This window comes from Mobula hypostoma, chromosome 2, assembly GCF_963921235.1.
Source record: "Mobula hypostoma chromosome 2, sMobHyp1.1, whole genome shotgun sequence".
Classification (NCBI taxonomy): Eukaryota; Metazoa; Chordata; class Chondrichthyes; order Myliobatiformes; family Myliobatidae; genus Mobula; species Mobula hypostoma.
The window spans coordinates 228,823,432-228,845,339 of record NC_086098.1 but is presented as its reverse complement, the minus strand read 5'-3'; the positions used below and the strand labels follow the sequence as shown (position 1 = coordinate 228,845,339).

General features: G+C 43.2%; 1 protein-coding gene across 3 annotated transcripts in view; it reads right to left on the bottom strand.

The window, feature by feature from the left end:
- The window catches only part of cass4 (Cas scaffold protein family member 4), a 150,388-nt gene extending 143,157 nt beyond the window's left edge, over positions 1–7,231 (bottom strand). For all 3 annotated transcript variants that reach the window (XM_063041616.1, XM_063041613.1, XM_063041614.1), the window contains exon 1: positions 6,845–7,231. In XM_063041616.1, the coding sequence (XP_062897686.1) occupies positions 6,845–6,892 (48 nt within the window). In that variant the 5' untranslated portion in view covers positions 6,893–7,231. The remainder of the gene's footprint in view (positions 1–6,844) is intronic.
- Positions 7,232–21,908: the final 14,677 nt, after the last annotated feature.

The window sequence follows — 21,908 nt, the reverse complement described above, 5'->3', positions numbered from 1 at the left end:
TAGAAGGAGGTGGAACCATGAGGGAGGTGATAGGCAGCTGGGGGAGGGGGTAGAGTGACGTAGGGATAGGGGAAGGGAGGGGGAGAGAATTACCAGAAATTGGAGAATTCAATGTTCCTCCTTATAGTTTAAGCTATCCAGTCCTGAGAAAGTTTTTGTGAATCTTTACTACACCCTTTCCAATTAATTCTGGGGCAGTGTAGTTGTGTAGTTAGCTCAACACTTTACAGTGCCAGCAACCCGGGTTGAATTGCCGCTGCTGCCTTTAAGGAGTTTGTACATTCTCCCCGTGAGACATACTGGTTAATTGTTCATTGTAAATTTTCCTGTGATTAGGCTCGGATTCAGTCAGGGGATTGCTGGGTGGCATGGCTCAAAGGGCTGGATGGTCCTATTCTGTGCTGTATCTTAGTTAACTAATTAATTACATCCTTCTTAAAGCTGTGCAAGAGCAGCTACACACATTGCAATCTCAGCTGTAACACGGTTTCCCGAAATCTTGTGCTGACAGTGAAGACAAACGTAGCAGAAGCCTTCTTCGCCACCCTGTCTACCTGTGTCACCACTTTTCAGGGAGCTAGATCTCGCTGTTCTGTAACACCTACCCGAGCATTATCATTTACTGTGTGACTCCGGTCCATTTAGCTTCCCAGAATGTATCAGTTTTCGCACGTCTATGTTAAAATCCATCTGCCATTCCGTGGCCCAGCTTTCCCATTGATCTAAATCCTACTATAGTCTTAGATAATCACAGTGCTAGAAACTAATTAGGGATGAATGTGCATTGTCATAGGGGTGAATACACGTTCCATCTCTGACAAACACTGTAGAGTTTTTGAAGCAGTAATAGGGAGAGTGAAAGAACATAGGACAGTACACCACAGGAACAGTCCAGGTTCATAGATTCACCAAGCTAATTAAACTGATGATGCCTAATGGAGGGAGATGGTCCATTCTCTGCATATTCATACGCCTATCTAAGAGCCTCTTAAATGCCTCTGTTGTATCCATTCTACCACCAACCTTGGGAGCACATTCCAGGCATCCACTGCTCTCTGTGTAAAGAGCCTCTTCACCCTGAAATGCATATTCTCTGTATTAGACCTTTTGACCCTGAGTCAATGAGAGATATGTGATTGAAGTAGCAAATCTGGATTTTAAAGGGCACTCAAGAAGTGATACATAGCCAGCTCCTCAGCAAGAGTGAAGGGCATGGATTAAAAGGGGATGTGGCAGACTGGGTAAAACATCGTTTCAGTGGTGGGGAACAGAAGTGTGAAGGGTTGGTTTTCATACAGGAAGGAGGTGTACAGTGGATTTCCCCGGGGGGTGGTGCTAGGACCACCAGTTTTCAAAGTTGTATCCATAACTTGGACGTACAGGGCACAATTTCCAAACTTGCGGGTGAAACAACACTTGGACTGTGGGGAGGATAGTGATCGCTCTGGGTCATGATGGGAAGGGGAGAGGCACACAAATCTAGAAGGGCTTCAAGAGCAGTGTGAACTGGAGATTTATGTGCATTGGTCATTGGAGGCAGCAGGGTACATTGAGAAAATTGTTTTAAAAAATGTACGGATCCTGAGCAAGAATACACAAGTCATGACAAACATTTACGAAACATTGTTTCAGCCACATCTGGAGTATCCTTTCAAGTTCTAGGCACCACAGTTTAGCAATGGTGTGAAGGGTTTGGAGAGGGTACAAAGTAGATTGACTACGGATGATTAACTCCATTATATGGATAGACTGGAAAAGATGGCTTGGTCTCTTTGGAGCAGAACAGGTTGTGAGGGGATCTGCTAGGGATATCTAAAATCATGAGGTTGCTTTCATCAGTGCAAGGGGCAACAATCAGAGGACATAAGACGAAACGAATGGTAAAAATCCAAATGGGATGTAAAGACATTGCTTGTATATGACATAGCTAGAGCTTGGAAATCCCAGGGCTTGTGTGGCAACACATTCAGTTGAAAGGGAGCTGAGTAGATAAGAACTTGCAGAAATATGGGGTGAGGGCAAGAGATTGGACTGGCTGGCAAGTTCACAATGGGCCGAACAGTCTCCATCATTTCTGTAAACATTCTGTGCTTCTGGGTGAAGAGGAGACCTGTTTGCCATTAGCACTGAGGTCAAAATCTCAGTGACATGTTGGTTAGACGATTAGAGGGAGTTGAGGGAAGTTTGACACAGTTTTGGATCACACCAACCAAAAGAATGCAGAAGATAGAAGTCCTCAAAAATTGAAAAGAAGATCTAAACTTGCAATCCTCTACAAGGCTTCTGGCTGAGGACCTTTCTTTGGAATTAGCTACTTAGTTTTTAACTTTTCTCTCTGTGGATTCCAAGATGCATTGATTCTTCTGCCACATTTTTCGAATTCTCCACCATTTGAAGTCACAGGAAAATCTAGGGTCTCAGTCACCACCATCTCCTAAAAGTCTTGGGCTCCCATACTGAGGTTTACATGCCTGTACAGTGCAATAGAACAACTGTATTCATAGAGGTGCTGACTTTACAGCCAAGGATCTGACTCCCTTATCAGGTCCAGTTGGTGTAAATGAATCGGTATCCTTCTTAAGGACAAACAATATCATTGTCCATCAAGTCCTAGCCCAGATGTACCCATTAACCAAATGGGGAAAACACATTAAAAGGTAAACAGTGACATATATTCATGGGAAAATGAGATCATTCTTGAGTAACACACATCAAAGTTGCTGGTGAACGCAGCAGGCCAGGCAGCATCTCTAGGAAGAGGTACAGTCGACGTTTCGGGCTGAAACCCTTCGTCAGGACTAACTGAAAGAAGAGCTAGTAAGAGATTTGTAAGTGGTATAACTAAACTGCACTGTTTGCACTGTTTTTTTATGTATTAATATCTCTTGTAAATTTATATCGCCACAGTGTATTAGTTTCTATATGTTTTACCTTTTGTGTACTAATTCAATAAAAAGATTTAAAAAGAAAGAAAGAAAGTTGGAGGGGGAGGGGGAGATCCGAAATGATAGGAGAAGACAGGAGGGGGAGGGATGGAGCTAAGAGCTGGACAGGTGATTGGCAAAGGGGATATGGGAGGATCATGGGACAGGAGGCCAAGGGAGAAAGAAAAGCGGGAGGGGGGGAAAACCCAGAGGATGGGCAAGGGGTATAGTGAGAGGGACAGAGGGAGAAAAAGGAGAGAGAGAGAAAGAATGTGTGTATATAGATAAATAACAGATGGGGTACGAGGGGGAGGTGGGACACTAGCAGAAGCTTGAGAAGTCAATGTACACGAGCGTAAAAGAGAACAAAATGATTGTTACTCTGGATCTGATGCAGCATAAAAAAGCACAACAAGCATAATGAACACAATAAAAAAGACCAAGGAAAAACAATAAATATAAATATAAACATGGGTCTATAAAGCACAACGTACAAGTAACTGTTTGAGTGCAGGCTGTGTACATAGGCTAATTGTATGTGCTTGGTGGTGGATGGGTTAATGGGTGGAGGTATTGATTAGCCCGGTGGCTTGGGGTAAGTAACGGTTGCTGAGTCTCGTGGGTCCTGGTGTGGGCTCTGAGGAGCCTCTTCCCTGATGAAGATGAGACAAACAGTCCATAATCAGGTGGGTGGAATCCTTCACGATATCGCTGGCATCTTTCTGTATACTGTATATGATTGTCCTGCATATATTTTTAGAATATACAGTATGTATATTTGTTCTGTCTGTATATTTTTGTTCACTTAGTTGGCCATGTCGAACTTTTCCAAAGATATGGCTGAAATCCATGAAGACTACAACTCGTCTTTTTACTCCACTATATCAATTTGTTAAGTTCTCAGAGACATGTAGCCAAGCGAGTCTAACATGAATATTCCTTCATACTGCCGTGATGTGTGTCCTTGATTAATCTGTAGCTTTATAAACTGTTAGAATTTCCTCTGATAACTTAGCCACCACTGTTTAACATTATTGTCTACACTATCCTCTGATTCTGGTATGAGATGCTAGTAGGGAGAGTGTAGAGTCCTAGTTATCCATCCTTCTTTGCCCACAGGACCTCATCATTCTTGCTACCTGCAAGACTGGAACCTGTCTTCACTGCAACTTCAAGCTGTTCAACTTTTCCCCTCAGAATCATCAGAAAGTGACCCACCAGCTCCAGTTTATCGAGTAGTTGTAGGCAGCTGCAGGAACACAGAACCTTCCACTTCTCTGCACTCCTATCCCTCTGCAGTCCTCTCTCACACTAATTTTTCCTCCTTCCAGTGAGCCGGCCAATGCATGGTGTCATTGTCCTAATTCCAGCTCCCCCCGCCACTTCACAGTCTGAGTACTTGGATAAAAATCATTTTATCACAAAATATAATTTATTCATAAAATAAATAAAGATTTAGAACATTCAGGTCAATAGTTTCATCACAAGTCACATATTTCCTGTTGTTTAACATTAACATATCATCAGTTTACATTAATTTGCAACCTTGCAATTCACTTTCAAGAACTCTCGACAACTCAAGTTCTCAGTATTATCTTTTACTTGCAGTTTGCCTTCTTTTGCAGCTGTTTATGTATAGTTTTTTAAAAATAAATTCTGTTGTATTTCTTTTTCCCTGTAAATGCCTGAAAGAAAACGAATCTCAAGGTAGAATATGGTAACACTATATATTTTGATAATAAATTCACCTTGAATTTTGAACCCTAAAGCACATAAATTGCAAATAGTTATGTGTCAATTGCAGGACGTCTGTAGCTGTGAACTTCCCACTATTGAGGACATTTACAGAGACAGGTGCGTAAAAAGGGCCCGAAGGATCTTTTGGGGATCCGAGTCACCCCAGCCACAAACTGTTCCGGCTGCCACCATCCGGGAAACAGCACCACAGCATTAAAGCCAGGACCCACAGGCTCCGGGGACAGCTTCTTCCACCAGGCCATCAGTCTGATGAACTCACACTGATACAATTGTATTTCTATGCCATATTGACCTTTCTGTTGTAAAATGCTATTTATTACAAATTACTAAAAATTGCACATTGCACGTTCTGATGGAGACATGAAGACCCTTACTCCTCACGTATGTGAACGATGTAAGTAATAAAGTCAATTCAATTCAACAGCAAGGTAGAACTAAACTGTGTATGGTGCCATTCATGATCCGGCTCACAGGAAGGAGGAGAAAGCTGGTGTGAAAGAGGACTGTGGAGAAATAAATGTTGTGGAGTTTAGGAATCTATGTAGTGGCTGCACCCAGCATTCCACAGAACACACACAGTGCTGGAGCCAGGGAAGTACAACGCCACCTTCCTGCTCCCCCTTGCCCTTCACACCGTTACCTCTTCCTTTCCTGCCTGCATACTTGTGAGTGACCAGCTCCTTAACTGTTTATCATGCCTAATAATCTCCTTATGGGAACCAGTGTCAGACACCATGAACCACAATGGGTTGTTTGGCAAAGTAACGCAAGTACAAATTATCGTTGTTGCCACTGAGGTTGGGAATAGAGGAGGGATTACGAGGCAAAGCCATGGCTGATCACCAAATGTCCGCCGGGAGCAAGATGGAGGTGAAATTGAAAAAAACAATCTGTTGATGACCATCTTCTAACTCACATTAAGTGCAAATCGTTCCTCCTGTGAGCCTTGGCACAAGTGGAAGAGACGCAGGGATCCACGCCACCTTCAATATCTGCAGGACCGCAATGCCATTTTCTCCCAGAGATCTGGGATTAGGGGCAGATTAGGAATTTACAGATAAATATTAAAGAGATCATCTTTATTTGTCACACCTACATTGAAGCATACAGTCCAAATGAAATGCTTCATTTGCGTCAGGATGAATTTGCAAATAGGATGATAATGGTACTCAAAATAGAACTAGTGAAAGGAAAAACTAGGCATGGTCTTAAAAGGTGTTACCAGAACATGAAAAAAATCCCTTTCTTCTTCTAGATCCCATTAGAATTTGGAGAGCATTATCTCTGATCCAGATATAAAGTTATAGCAAGTCCAATGAATGGCCAATTAATCTGTTGTTTAGTAACATCCTTTTACTTCTCGGGCTGTCCCTCAGTGACAAGGACAGTTGACGTCCACCGCAGTTAAGGATGAACTTATGTGGGGTGGCTGATTCACACCAGCCGGCATGCAGAAAAGATCTCAACCTCATGCCAAGAAGGACCAGGGTGATTGGAAGCCAAGAGTTACAGCATGGATTTAGCAAATTCATGTGCAGATAAACAAAACATGCCTTCTCTGGCTCTGATCAGATACAGACAGGGAAAGACAAACACAAACACAAAACGAGCTCCTGCCTCTGCTCTCTCTCTCAACCACTGCCCTTCAGTCTCTCTTTTTTTCTAATACCCTCTCTCCCCTCTCCCTCACCCCTTTCACTTCCTACCTTCTTTCTCCAATCCCCTTTCCCCAGTGTCCCTTCATTTTCCATTGACTAATCCTTTCCTGTTCTTTTCCCCACCCTGACTCCTCCTGTCCACTCACAAGGGTGAGGTTGCCCATTCATATGCCCCATTAGCAACGCTCCCCTCCCAACAGCTCTGACCCGATGTATGGACACCTCCACACCAGCTTAGGGAGGAATCCTACGTGGATACCTGGAAAACTCTATGCTGATCAAAACAGGACCTGAACTTCTGAAACTCCCTGCTTAAAGCCTCATTCCACAAGCAGTACTAGAATGAGCAGGACGAGCAAAAAAAACACAAAAACTAACAAGAAGAACACAGAACCAAACTGAACCCACAGTGTTACATCCTGGTATTGAGTTTCACACACAGAAGCGACATTGACAGACTCAGCTCAATGCATTTGTAACATTCTGAATAACAAAAATCCATACCTGGGGACGGGGATCACGAGATGTCATGAACCCAGAGATTTCTGCCATTGTGAGCAGCGAAAGAACAAAAATCAAAGCAACTTCAAAACAGGTCTCTTCTTAAACTGGAATTCTCCACTGTCCATACACTTAAGTTGCCCAACTGGTGTCTGAATTCACGGTGTGTGAACTAAGTGCCTGCGGCAACCACTCCAGCTGTATGGTTGGTTTTGTTGAGAATCCTCGATGAGTTCTGTCACATTGGGGTTTTAAAACAGGGGTATTGTACCCGAACGTCACTGCTAATTAGAAGAAGATAGTTCCCTCCCCCAAGATATATTTAACCACTATCTAGACTGCAGATGCAACCACAGCGGTTAATAGCATAGGTACTGTAACACACCACTTCCTAACTCCATAGCACAAATAGAAGTGGGGTGAATAGGAAAAGCCACTGCATGTTAATGGGCTGGAACTCGGCCATTTAAATTCCAACTACTTCTTTGTGACAGGATTGTGTAAATTTTGGCGGAACTGTTTTAAGGAAGTTCGGGGCTGTGGTGATTTCCTGAGCTGTGGCATTATGCTCAGTGCACAAAATTCATGTGAATACATAGTGGATCCCGCAACCAAGCGGTGAGGTGCCAGCCCCCGAAGGTTCTCTGCCAGAGGAGACGGGGTGGGGGAGAAGTAGTGAAGCTGGTGGCAGGAGAGATCTGGGAGGAAGAACAATCAGTCCCTAAAAGGGAAAGATGTCAAATTCAAAGTTTAAAGTACCTTTATTACTGAAGTATATATGCTACGTGCAATCTTGAGATCCGTCTCTTTACCGGCAGTCACAAAGCAAAGGAACCCAGTGGAGCTCATTTAAAGAAGAAAACCGCTGTCCACCCAATGAGCGGGAAAAAAGGCAAATCGTGCAAACAATAAAAAGTTAGCAAATAACATTCAGAGCTGAGGTCCACAGCCATGAAGCCTGTCACATCCGATCCAGGATCCCATTAGCTGCAGGCCGCAGCCTCAGTTCAGCACAGAGACCAGTAAACCTCGTGGAGCAGCAAGCTGAGAACCGGCCCGTCCCTCGCCTCAGGCCTCAACACCCCCGACTTTTTCACTCTGGCCTGCCACTTAAATCGGCCGGGCAGTGGGTCATTTCTTGCTCTCGGCCCCACACTCTGCCGCTTCAATATGCTCTCGGCGATTGATATCAATCACTCAATATTCATACCAGTTAGGTCCTGCAAAAAAGCAAGGTCTCGGTGAAACGGCTCATCCAAACCAAAACTGCCTTTTCCCTAACTAACTCCTGTCTATTCACCTCTGCTTTTAGTAACCTTCATTCACTCAGAGTCCAGATAAATTGCTCATCCTCCCTCAGCATTCTGTCTCCTTCCCTTCCCTCATCACTCCGCACTCAGGGGCCACTTTCTAAGATACACACGTACGGCTGCTAGTTAATGCAAATCAGCCAGTCATGTGGCGGCGTGATAAAAGTACGCAGACATGGTCAAGGAGTTCAATTGTTGTTCAGACCAAGCATCAGAATGGGGGAAGAAATGTGATCTAAGTGACGTTGACCGTGGAATGATTGTTGGTGACAGACAGGGTGGTTTAGTATCTCAGAAACGGCTGATTTCCTAGGATTTTCACACACAACGGTCACTAGAGTTTACAGAGATCTGTGCGAAAAACGAAGAACGTCCAGTGACAGTGGTTCTGTGGGCAAAAGTGCCTTGTTGTTGAGAGAATTCAGAGGGGGATAGCCAGACTGGTTCAAGCTGACAGGAAGGTAATGGTAACTCAAATAACCATGCATTGCGACAATGGTGTGCAGGAGAGCACCTCAGAATGCACAGCATGTCAAATCTTGAAGTGGGTGGGCTACAGCAGCAGAAGGCCACTCTGGGTTCCACTCCTGTACGTAATTAAGTACCACTGAGTGTATGTCCCCTTAACGACCTGCAATGATAAACTCAGCCCTCATCCTCTTCTGATCCTTGTGCAGCCCGATACTCATCCCTGCACCCTCCCCCCCACCAGTGTCTCACTCTGTAACCCCATCCATACCTAGGGTAAATTTTGCAGATAAATCTCAGGAGCAGCAGACAGAATAGATCAGGCCGACTCAGAGAGTTGTTTCAGACCAAAGGATTTTATTTACATGATATCATGGACAGCCCAAGCACCTAAAAGCGGGATCTTGGAACTCTGCTTAACAATAGAGTACACTCTTATTTATACCCCAAACGTACGTGACAAGAAGCACTCAAAGCTCTAAGGAGGAATCTAAACTGCAATTCTACAGAATAGTGAAGCAGCACAATATGCCCTTGAGAGCTTATACATTTTCTTAAGTGTTGGTTCTCAGGGCAGTGTATCAGGCTTTCCCAAGTGCAGACATGTGATAATTCTTAGAACAAGGAAGCACAGACATAGTTCTTTCCCATCCCGTCTACAAAGCACATTTCAGTCACACAGTGAACATTAGTCACAGATAAGTGATTACAGACTCTGAATTCACATACTAACCCCTTAATTTTCGTCACAATGTCTTACTATTATTCTTCCACAGTAAACGGCAATGAGAGTGCATGTTGAGTTGGTGCAAAAATGGTACACTACAGTTGCTTTGTTCCACTTATAAGACTTGAGCATGTAGGTATGGAGAGAATATTATAATATGGTTCTCCAAAGAGCACTTTAAATATCCTGATGTCCCATTGTGAAGAACAGGAGAGGAATTCTTCTTACATTAGATAGATAGACAGGGTTGTAAAGAGAGCTTTAGGCAAATTGGCCTTCATAAATCAAAGTATTGAGTACAGGAGTTGGGACGTTATGTTGAATTTGTATAACATGTTGGTGAGGCCAACATTGGAGTGTCACGGGCAGTTCTGGTCACTTACCTCAAAGGTTCAAAAGTTCATTTTATTATCAAAGAATATATGCAGAATACAACTTTGAGATTTGTCTTCTCCAGAAAGCCATAAAATACAGAAAACCACAGAAAGAAAGACATCAATACCCCCCAACAAAAAGAAAAGAAACAAAAACTCTCAATCCCCGAACACCCCAACCCCTCCCTTGCACAAAAACTAACAGATCACCCACATGGAGAAACAACAAGAAGAAAATCAAACCCCAAACCCTCAGCCTGCCAATCAACAACAAGAATGGGCGAGAACACGAAAAAAAACACAAAAAATTTTCCCAAAGGAGAGTTATCAATAAGATTGGAAGATCTTACAGGGATGTTGCTGGGACTTGAGGACCTGACTTATACCATGAGAGGTTGAATAGGTTAGGACATTTTTCCTGGAGCGTGGGAAAATGAGAGGAGGTTTGATAGAGGTGTAAACAATTATGAGGGGTATAGATAGGATAAATGCAAGCAGACTTTTCACACTGAGGCTGGCTGAGACTAGAGCTACAGGTCATAGATGGAGGGTGAATATATAAGGGAAGTTCCCAAGAGGGAACTTTTTCACTCAGTGGGTGGTGAGGGTGTGGAACGAACTATCAGTGGAAGTGGCGAACTTGTGATCAATTTCAACATTCAAGAGAAACTTGGGAGGGGTATGGTCCAGGTGCAGGTCAATTAGACTAGGCAGATTAATAGTTTGGCATGGACTAGATGGGCTGAATGGCCTGTTTCTGTGCTGTAATGCTCTATGACTCCATAATGCTTCTCAATAATTATCTCACAAGCAACTTTATAAAATAGAAAGGTTTTCTGATCCTTAATACTTTGTAGAAGGATGTTTGTAAGATAATGCTGGATTGCCATGCAATTTTTACTACCATAAATCTATTTCAAAACCACTACTGTTAATCACTTTTCGATGTCGAGATCATGAAGTGTGCTACATGAATGCAATCCATGCTCATAATAAGGATTCACGCTGTAGGACTGTAACCACTATGGGGAGTAAGGTGTGTACTATTTAAGTGTGGATGCTTCTGTAAGGTATCAACATTAGTAAAGTTCTAAGAAGAAAGTATATACTGGATCAAGGATCAACATGATAGTATTCCACATTCCTGTAACAGTAAACACTGCACTATCAGAATCACTGGCATATGTTGCCTTCTTTGTAATTGTATCACATATTGGGGCCAGAATAAATCTTCAGGGATGTTGACTCTCAGGAACTTGAAACTGCTCACCCTTTTCACCCTGATCGCTCAGTGAGGACCGGTATGTGTTACCTCAATGATCCCTTCCTGGTCCACAATTGCTTATTCTTACTGACATTGAGTGCAACACATCTCAACCAGCTGATCTGTCTCGCTCTTTACACTTCCTCATCACCATCTAAAATTCACCAACAATAGCCAAGTCAAATCAAGTCAAGTTTACTGTCATTATATGTGTATATAACATATATGGCCATATAATGTATATAGAAACGAGGCAATGTTTCTTCGAAACGGGGTGTAAAGCACGGTAGTACACCTAACACACATAATTTATGAAGGTATGGTTGAAATTTACAGATAAATCACACACTTTGTTGTTGTTCAGTAGTTAAGTCGAGTCTGACTCTTCGTGACCTCATGGACTCCTGTACACCAAGTCTTCTTGTTGGAAACTGCCTCTCCAAGATCCCCTAAGGTCATACGCATTGTCTGAGAAATATTATCTAACCATTGTAGCCTCTGTCATCCTCTCCTTCTTTTACCTTCTGTTTCACATATATAGTGTCTATAAAAAGTATTCACACCGCCCCCCCCCCCGGAAGTTTTCATGTTTTAGTGTTTTACAACATTGAATCACAGTATATTCAATTTGGCTTTTTTGATACTGATCAACAGAAAAAGACAAACAAAAGTGCATTAATTTTAAATATTGGAAGGTGTGTGTGTGTGTGGCCTCCATCGGTCGTGGTCGACGAAGGGGACTGTGCCTCTAGTAATCACTGAAGCGAAGCTGGACTGGCCTCTCCAGGCCGCAAGCCAGGGCAGAGTTGATATGGAGATCCGTCTGTTGCCCATGCGGTGGGACCCACCTCTCCATGCTGATGACAGGTCCAAAGGAACGACGAAAGTCGATACAGTTTGGTGCCAGCAGCATGGCAGGAGTTGCCGTGCCAGTGCTGGGTACAGCAGTCAGCCGCCTTCGGGACTCCGACTCCTATTGGAAGGTATGGAACAGATTAACCAGTGACGCTTTGAATACAATGCAGCTGGGAGTTCAGAAGCCTAATGGCCTGGGGAATGAAACTGTTTCGCATCCTGGCCGTTCTTGATTTTATGCATCGTAGTCTCCTGCCTGATGGTAGAAAGTCAAAGAGGATGCTGGATGGATGGCAGGGATCCATAATAATACTAAGGGCTCAGTATATTTTAGAACTTCTTTACTCAGAGAGTGGTAGCTGTGTGGAATGAGCTTCCAGCAGAAGTGGTTGAGGCAGGTTCGATGTTGTCGTTTAAAGTTAAATTGGACAGCTATATGGACAGGAAAGGAATGGAGGGTTATGGGCTGAGTGCAGGTCGGTGGGAATAGGATAGGGTAAGAGTTCAGCATGGACTAGCAGGGCCGAGATGGCCTGTTTCCGTGCTGTAATTGTGATATGGTTATATGGTTATATGCAGTGCTCCTGATAAATGTCCCCAATGGATGGTAAGGAAACATGAATTTATGTCGTCAGCAAATTTATAGATGGCATTTGAGTTGTGCCTAGCCACACAGACTTGGGCGTAGAGAGTGGAGCAGTGGGCTAAGTACGAATCCTTGAGGTGCGGCAGTGTTGCTTGTCTGATCTGCCCAGGTTTTGGAGCTTTTAGATTAGAACTGAGATATGATTGTGTTGAATACTGGAGCTGTAGTCAATAAACAGCAGCCTGACATAAATATTACTATTGTCCAGGTGATCCAAGGCACAGTGAGGAGGCAGTGAGACTGCATCTGCTGCAGACCTATTGTGGTGATAGACAGATTGCAGCTTGTCCAGGTCCTTGCTGAGGCAAGAGTTGATTCTAACCATGACCAACTTTTCAAATCACTTCATCACGGTATATACCTGAGTGCCACTGGGTGATAGTCTTGAAGCAACCTGCTCCTCTTGGGTTGGGCACTGCTGAGGCTCCAGAGTGCAGTATCCTTCAGTCAGCTTGGACAGTACAGTAAAGATGCACATTCTAAACAACTGGAATTGGAATTAGTTCATTAGTGTCACGTGTACTGAAATACAGTGAAAAGCTGATCTTGCACACTGTTCATACAGATCAGATAATTAAATAGTGCATTGTTCAAAGTTCAAAATAAATTTTATTATTATATGTCACCATATACAACCCCGAGATTTATTTTCCTGTGGGTATACTCAGCAAATCTATAGAATAATAACTAATACAAGATCAATGAAAGATCAACCAGGATGTAGAAGACAACAAACTGTGCGAATGCAAATATAAATAAATAACGAGAACATGAGATAACCAGATAAGGCATCCTTAAAGTGAGGTCATTGGTTGTGGGAACATCTCAATGGATGGGCAAGTGAGTATGGCTATCCCCTTTTGTTCAGGAGCCTGATGGCTGAGGGGTAGTAACTGTTCCTGACCCTGGTGGTGCAAGTCCTGAGGTTCTTGTACCTTCTACCTGATGGCAGCAGCAAAAAAAGATCACGGCCTGGTTGACGATGATGGATACTGCTTTCCTATGACAGTATTCCACGTAGATGTGCTCAGTAGTTGGGAGAGCTTTACCTGTGATGTACTGAGCCGAATCCACTACCTTTAGTAAGATTTTCTGCTCAAAGGCATTGGTGTTTCCATATCAGGCTGTGATACACTCTCCACTACACATCTATAGAAGTTTATCAAAGTTTTAGATGTCATGCCGAATCTCCATAAACTCCTAAGGAAGTAGAGCCACTGGCATGCTTTCATCGCAATTCCATTTACATGCTGGTCCAGGACAGATTCCCTGAAATAGTAACACTCAGGAATTTAAAGTTACTAGCCCTCCGATGAGAACCGACTCATAGACCTCTGGTTTCCCTCGCTTGGGGCCTACAATCAGTTCCTTGGTCTTTTACATTGAATGAGAGGTTGTTGTTTAGACACCACTCAGCCAAAGTTTTGACCTCCCTCCTGTATTGTGATTTATCGCCACCTTTGATTTGGCCCACAACAGTGGTGTCATTAGCAAACTTGAGGCACACAAGATTAAAAAAAAATACAGAACAAAGTATACAGAGAAAGAACGGTCCAGGCAGACTATAAGGTGAAAGATCATAATGAGGAGATAGAGAGGTCAAGAGTCTTATAATAATAATAATAGTAAACTTTGACTGTTCATAGCACAATGAACCTAAGAAACAGAAAATGCACTTGGTCGGTGAAGTTAGGAAATGCAAATTGAAATGAAATTGAATGCAATGAGGAACTCATTAGAGTAAGGTTGTACATTCCAGGATGTTTGGAAGTGTCAGATGATATATTACAACATGGGTGCACATTGCTACATGAATGGACAATGCCAAAGGACTGCAGTAGAAGTACGTGCTGGAGCCCATAGGTACATTGCAGTAACGTTCCCATTGCTTTAAAGATGGGTGCCACAGTAAGGTTCATTTTACAATAAAAGTTAACAACATTGAGGCTGCCATTGCAGAAAGGTACTCCCTGTTGTAAGTTTGAGCAGCGCGATAACAATACATGCCAGAAGCTTGGGTTGTGTCTACTTCAGTGAGATTGCACAATAAACTTAGTTTTATAGAATAATACATATGTTGCAATCCTTGCTGCATATTCACGGCAATTTAAGATTCTTTGATTCTTCCCCGCACGAAACTTCATCCTCTTCCAGTTCAGTGTTCATTTTTTATTGGGGTACAATTTAATTTTTACAATCACTCTTCTTATTTGTGTTTTGATAGTGATTTCAAGCATGAAGAAGCCAGAGCAAAACACACAAAATGCTGGAGGAACTCAGAACGTCAAACAGCTCCTATGGAAAGGAATAAATAGTGGTCTGTTTATTCATTTCCGTAGACGTTGCCTGACCTGCTGAGCGCCTCCAGCATTTTGTACACATTGCTCTAGACTTCCAGCATCTGCAGAAACTCTTGTGTTTATAGAGAAGCCAGAATGAATCTTAATGAACATTCACTCTGTTGTCAGAATCAGGTTTATTATTGCTGGTATGTGTTGTGAAATTTGCTAACTTAGCAGTATTGTATGATGTACCACATGTGACTCAAGGATCAAATAATCTTGCTGTTCTTGAGCCCAGGAACGGAAATATCAATATGTCAATTACAGGCAACACCCACCCCCCCCACCCCATTACAGAGGGTTATGGTCCTCTGTGAGGGGATCCAGGAGTGCCCCTATTAACTGTTTGAAGAGAGACAGAGAAAGACATTCATCATCGATGGTTTGTTTGGAAAGGAGAGAGAGACAAAGATTGACGGTTGGACTGACACAGGAGTTAACTTTGGAGTTTTACTTTGGAGATAAAAACTGAGCAGCTCGAAGGGTGCTATGGTAACCAACAGGACATTGTTGATGTTACTTCCAAGGACTTGTTGCCTGCTCGCATTCCTTTACAGACAAAGGAGGGAAGGGCTCTTTGAATGACAGGTGATGCTCAGCACAGAGAAATAAATAGGAGGTCAAATGATACAGACCTCAGACATATGATCTGGACACTGAATGAGCATTGTTGTGCACGCGGGAAAAGTGGGTTTTGGGGGATCGATCCAATTGCTCTTATAGTGGAAGGTGGAAAAGGGGTTGACTGGTGGGGAGTTGTCTATGTGTCCACCTTCGCCTGGGGGATAGCTCCACCACGGAAAACCAGGCCCCTTTGTTAAAGTCACAGTCGGTGACTTGTAAAGGATTTTGGAAGACGACGAGAAGATCAATGGCAACAGCTCACCTGAAGACTCAACTCACTCTCTCTCTCTCTCTCTCTCTCCCCCCCCCCATCGCTATTCAACTACATACCATGAACTGAATTGAACTTTACTCATCATCGTAAGACTGTATCTTTTTACCCCTAGACTTAAAGAAGCTTGGTTTTCGTACATATGTTTCCACACTTACTGATTTGCGTACTTATATATATATTCATTGCTAGCCTGTGTGATTTATTTACTTCGATGTTACTGTATTGCATAGTTACTAATAAATATTAGTAGTTTATAGCAATACGAGACTCCAAAGTGGTTTCTATTTCTGCTGGTTTCTTTATCCCCGTCACAGGGTACGTGACACCTGAGAAACAGGCCATGTCACAACTTTGCATAATGCAAAGCAGTATCATCTGCGCATGTATCAAGAAAAGAAAGTTGAAAAATATTGTGCTAATTTGAATACTTATTTTTTTCCAGATAAGTTCGCTGGGAGTAAATTTTGTTCTCTATCTCAAATTCTTGGGTAGTGATTTGTGAATTCTGTAAGGTCAAATTTCCATTACCTATATGGCTGTAATGTGGGAGTCACCAGTGTAGAGCAACTACATTATAGCTAAATAACAATTCAATTTATTAAGCCACTGATTTTTAAAGAATCTATTATTCTGCCATCCTCTGAGTAGAATTTACCTTACTGCTGTTGTAAATCCAAGAAAATTTACAACGCAGGAGACCATCAATAGACTGAATGGGCTCCTTCCTTAAACATTAAGCATTCAGGGCCTGTGCCAGTTCAGAAAGTGCCATCCAGCCCAATCATATAACCATATAACAATTACAGCACGGAAACAGGCCATCTCAGCCCTTCTAGTCCGTGCCGAACTCTTACTCTCACCTAGTCCCACTGGCCTGCACTCAGCCAATAACCCTCCATTCCTTTCCTGTCCATATATCTATCCAATTTAACTTTAAATGACAACATCGAACCTGCCTCAACCACTTCTGCTGGAAGTTCGTTCCACACAGCTACCACTCTTTGAGTAAAGAAGTTCCCCCTCATGTTATCCCTAAACTTTTGCCCTTTAACTCTCAACTCATGTCCTCTTGTTTGAATCTCCCCCACTCTCAATGGAAAAAGCCTATCCACATCAACTCTATCAATCCCCCTCATAATTTCGAATACCTCTATCAAGTCCCCCCTCAACCTTCTACACTCCAAAGAACAAAGATCTAACTTGTTCAACCTTTCTCTGTAACTTAGGAGATGAAACCCAGGTAACATCCTAGTATATCTTCTCTGTACTCTCTCAATTTTGTTGACATCTTTCCTATAATTCGGTGACCAGAACTGTACACAATACTCCAAATTTGACCTTACCAATGCCTTGTACAATTTCAACATTACATCCCAACTCCTATACTCAATGCTCTGATTTATAAAGGCCAGCATACCAAAAGCTTTCTTCACCACCCTATCCACATGAGATTCCACCTTCAGGGAACTTTGCACCATTATTCCTAGATCCCTCTGTTCTACTGCATTCTTCAATGCCCTACCATTTACCATGTATGTCCTATTTTGATTACTCCTATCAAAATGTAGCACCTCACATTTATTAGCATTAAACTCCATCTGCCATCTTTCAGCCCACTGTTCTAACTGGCCTAAATCTCTCTGCAAGCTTTGAGAACCTACTTCATTATCCACAACTCCACCTATCTTAGTATCATCTGCATACTTACTAATCCAATTTACCACTCCATCATCCAGATCATTAATATATATTACAAACAACATTGGACCCAGTACAGATCCCTGAGGCACACCACTAGACACCGGCCTCCAATCTGACAAACAGTTATCCACCACTACTCTCTGGCATCTCCCATCCAGCCACTGCTGAATCCATTTTACTACTTCAATATTAATACCTAATGATTGAATCTTCCGAACTAACCTTCCATGTGGAACCTTGTCAAAGGCCTTACTGAAGTCCATATAGACAACATCGACTATTTTACCCTCATCAACATTCCTAGTAACCTCTTCAAAAAATTCAATAAGATTTGTCAAACATGACCTTCCACGCACAAATCCATGTTGACTGTTCCTAATCAGACCCTGTCTATCCAGATAATTATATATACCATCTCTAAGAATACTTTCCATCAATTTACCCACCACTGACGTCAAACTCACAAGCCGATAATTGCTAGGTTTACTCTTAGAACCCTTTTTAAACAATGGAACAACATGAGCAATATGCCAATCCTCCAGCACCATCCCCGTTTCTAATGACATTTGAAATATTTCTGTCAGAGCCCCTGCTATTTCAACACTAACCTCCCTCAAGGTCAGGAAATATCTTGTCAGGACCCGGAGACTTATCCACTTTTATATTCCTTAAAAGCGCCAGTACTTCCTCTTCTTTAATCGATATAGTTTCCATAACTACCCTACTTGTTTCCCTTACCTTACACAATTCAATATCTTTCTCCATAGTGAATACCAAAGAAAAGAAATTGTTCAAAATCTCCCCCATCTCTTTTGGCTCTGCACATAGCCATCCACTCTGATTCTCTAAGGGACCAATTTTATCCCTCTCTATCCTTTTGCTATCAATATAACTGTAGAAACCCTTTGGATTTATTTTCATCTTACTTGCCAAAGCAACCTCATATCTTCTTTTAGCTTTTCTAATTTCTTTCATAAGATTCTTTTTACATTCTTTATATTCGAGCACCTCATTTACTCCAAGCTGCCTATATTTATTGTAGATCTCTCTCTTTTTCCGAACCAAGTTTCGAATATCCCTTGAAAACCATGGCTCTCAAACTTTTAACCTTTCCCTTCAACCTAACAGGAACATAAAGATTCTGTACCCTCAAAATTTCACCTTTAAATGACCTCCATTTCTCTGTTACATCCTTCCCATAAAACAAATTGTCCCAATCCACTCCTTCTAAATCCTTTCGCATCTCCTCAAAGTTAGCCTTTCTCCAATCAAAAATTTCAACTCTGGCTCTAGTCCTATCCTTCTCCATAATTATATTGAAACTAATGGGATTGTGATCACTGGACCCAAAGTTCTCCCCAACACATACTTCCGTCACCGATCTCATTCCCTAACAGGAGATCCAACACTGCCCCTTCTCTAGTTGGTACCTCTATGTATTGCTGCAAAAAACTATCCTGCACATATTTTACAAACTCCAAACCATCCAGCCCTTTTACAGAATGGGCTTCCCAGTCTATGTGTGGAAAATTAAAATCTCCCACAATCACAACCTTGTGCTTACTACAAATATCTGCTCTCTCCTTACAAATTTGCTCCTCCAATTCTTGCTCCCCATTAGGTGGTCTATAATACACCCTTATAAGCATGACTACACCTTTCCCATTCCTCAATTCCACCCAAATAGCCTCCCTAGATGAGTCCTCTAATCTATCCTGCCAAAGCACCGCTGTAATATTTTCTCTGACAAGCAATGCAACACCTCCCCCTCTTGCCCCTCTGATTCTATCACACCTGAAGCAACGAAATCCAGGAATATTTAGTTGCCAATCACATCCCTCCTGCAACCATGTTTCACTAATAGCTACAACATCATATTTCCAGGTATCAATCCATGCTCTAAGCTCATCCACCTTTCTTACAATGCTCCTTGCATTAAAATAGAAACTCTCCACGTCTTACTCTCTGTTTATCCCTGATGGTGCAAACAACTTTGTTATCTTTTTCTTCCTTCTCCCCTACATCTTCGGTCTGAGTGCTCCCGTACTCTGTCCCCTGCCTATCCTCTCTCACACACTGTCTACTAGCTTTCTCTAATTGTGAACTAACCTCCTCTCTCCTAGTCTCTTCAATTTAATTCCCACCCCCCCCCCAACCATTCTAGTTTAAAGTCTACCCAGTAGCCTTCACAAATCTCCCACCAGGATACTGGTCCCCCTAGGATTCAAGTGCAACCCGTCCTTTTTGTACAGGTCACACCTGCGCCAAAAGAGGTTCCAATGATCCAGAAACTTGAATCCCTGCCCCCTGCTCCAATCCCTCAGCCACGTATTTATCCTCCACCTCATTGTATTCCTACTGTCACTGTTTTGTGGCACAGGCAGTAATCATGAGACCTTTGCGGTCCTTGTTCTCAACTCCCTCCCTAACTCCCTATATTCTCCTTTCAGGACCTCTTCCCTTTTCCTACCTATGTCATTGGTACCTATATGTACCACGACCTCTGGCTCCTCACCCTCCCACTTCAGGATATCTTGGACGCGATCAGAAACATCCCGGACCCTGGCACCAGGGAGGCAAACTACCATCCTGACTGCATCCACAGAATTGCCTATCTGACCCCCTAACTATCGAGTCCGCTATTACTGCTGCCCTCCTCTTCCTTTCCCTACCCTTCTGAGCTACAGGGCTGGACTCTGTGCCGGAGGCACGGCCACTGTTGCTTCCCCCAGGTAAGCTGTCCCCCCCCAACAGTACTCAAACAGGAATACTTATTGTCAAGGGGCACAGCCACTAGGGTTCTCTCTAGTACCTGACACTTCCCCTTCCCCCTCCTAACCATGACCCACTTGTCTGCCTCCTGTGGCCCCAGTGTGACCACCTGCCTGTAATTCCTCTCTATCAACTCCTCACTCTCCCTGACCAGACAAAGGTCATCGAGCTGCAGCTCCAGTTCCCTAACACGGTCCTATAGGAGCTGCAGCTCGGCGCACTTGGCACAGATGTGGACATCCAGGAGGCTAGGAGACTCCAGGACCTCCCACATCTGACACCGAGAACAGCAAGCTGCCCTCACACTCATATTTCCCCCTTTCCTCAAATAACAGGGAAAATTGAAAACCAAACCTACTTTGCCTCACCCGTTTCCGCCTAAGCCCGTTGAGCCAAAGCCCTTAAGCCTTCACTCTGCTCCCGGCTCACTCCGCAGCCCGCAAAATGACGCTGCCCGCTGTATACAACTGTGTTCCTTTTAAATCTTCCGCGCTTCACTGCCCGACGACACACACCTGCGCAGTCCCGCCTCTCTTAACTCTGATGAGAAGAACAAAAGATCAAAATGGCTTCTGCTGCACTACTGCTCTGATTCTCAGACTTTCTTCTCCGAATTAAACCCGAATCAGGATTTCTGACCTTTTAAATCTTCCTACCTTACAGCTCCAGATCTCTAACCTCCACAGGCTATGACTCAAGTTCACATCCAAGTACAGTCTGAACATCATGAGGGTTTATGTCTCTCCCAAACTTTTATCCTCTGAGCTCCCCATCTCACCGGCCTCTGGGAGAAAACAATTTTCCTCATTGTCTCTCTAATCTGTCTATTAATTCCTTTAAATTGTTTATGACCCTGATGTTAAGGAAGGTAGTCCTCCCGGGAGGGGGGAGAAGATGGCGGCGCGACGGCAGTGCGTGCGGACACTTCGGTGATGAATATCTGTTATTTGTCAAGTAGGGGACCATGCACAATCCTGACTTGATGGAGACAGACGTGAGTGCACAGCAGAACATCTGGAAAACTTCTGAAATGCCTGCTTTGCTGCCGCTGCTACTGTGTGGAAACTGGAATCTCCGGAGCTGAAGGCCCCGAAATCCTCGGCTTTGCGTGTTTCAGTGGCCGGGGAGAGGTCGAAGGTGCTCGAGAGAGGATGGCGCTTGGGAGGCTGTATCGGAGAGGCCAGTCAGAAGCTCGAAGTTTTTCGGACAGATGGACTCAGGGTCGGCTGCTTCCAAAGTATCGGCAAGTTGACGGTGCCTGGAGGTTTATGGCAGGGAGTTTCTCCCTTTTGCCGCCTGCTATCGGGGACTCGGGAGTCGATCGACTCGGGACTTTGAGACTTTTTTTTTACTGTGCCTATGGTCTGTTCTTCATCAAATTATGGTATTGCTTTGCACTGCTGTAACTATATGTTATAATTATGTGGTTCTGTCAGTGTTAGTCTTTGGTCTGTCCTGTTTTCTGTGATATCACTCCGGAGAAACATTGTATCATTTCTTAATGCATGTATGCATTTCTAAATGACAATAAAAGAGGACGGAGTGTTCTCATAATCTAATCTAATCTAATTTATCCAATCTTATTTCATAGTGACGATTTTCCAAACTTGGCAACATCCACGTTAATCTCCTCTGACTCTCTCTAATGTAATCTTGTCTTTTCTTTAAAGTGGTGACCAGGAATGTATGCAGTTCTGTGTACTTAATTCT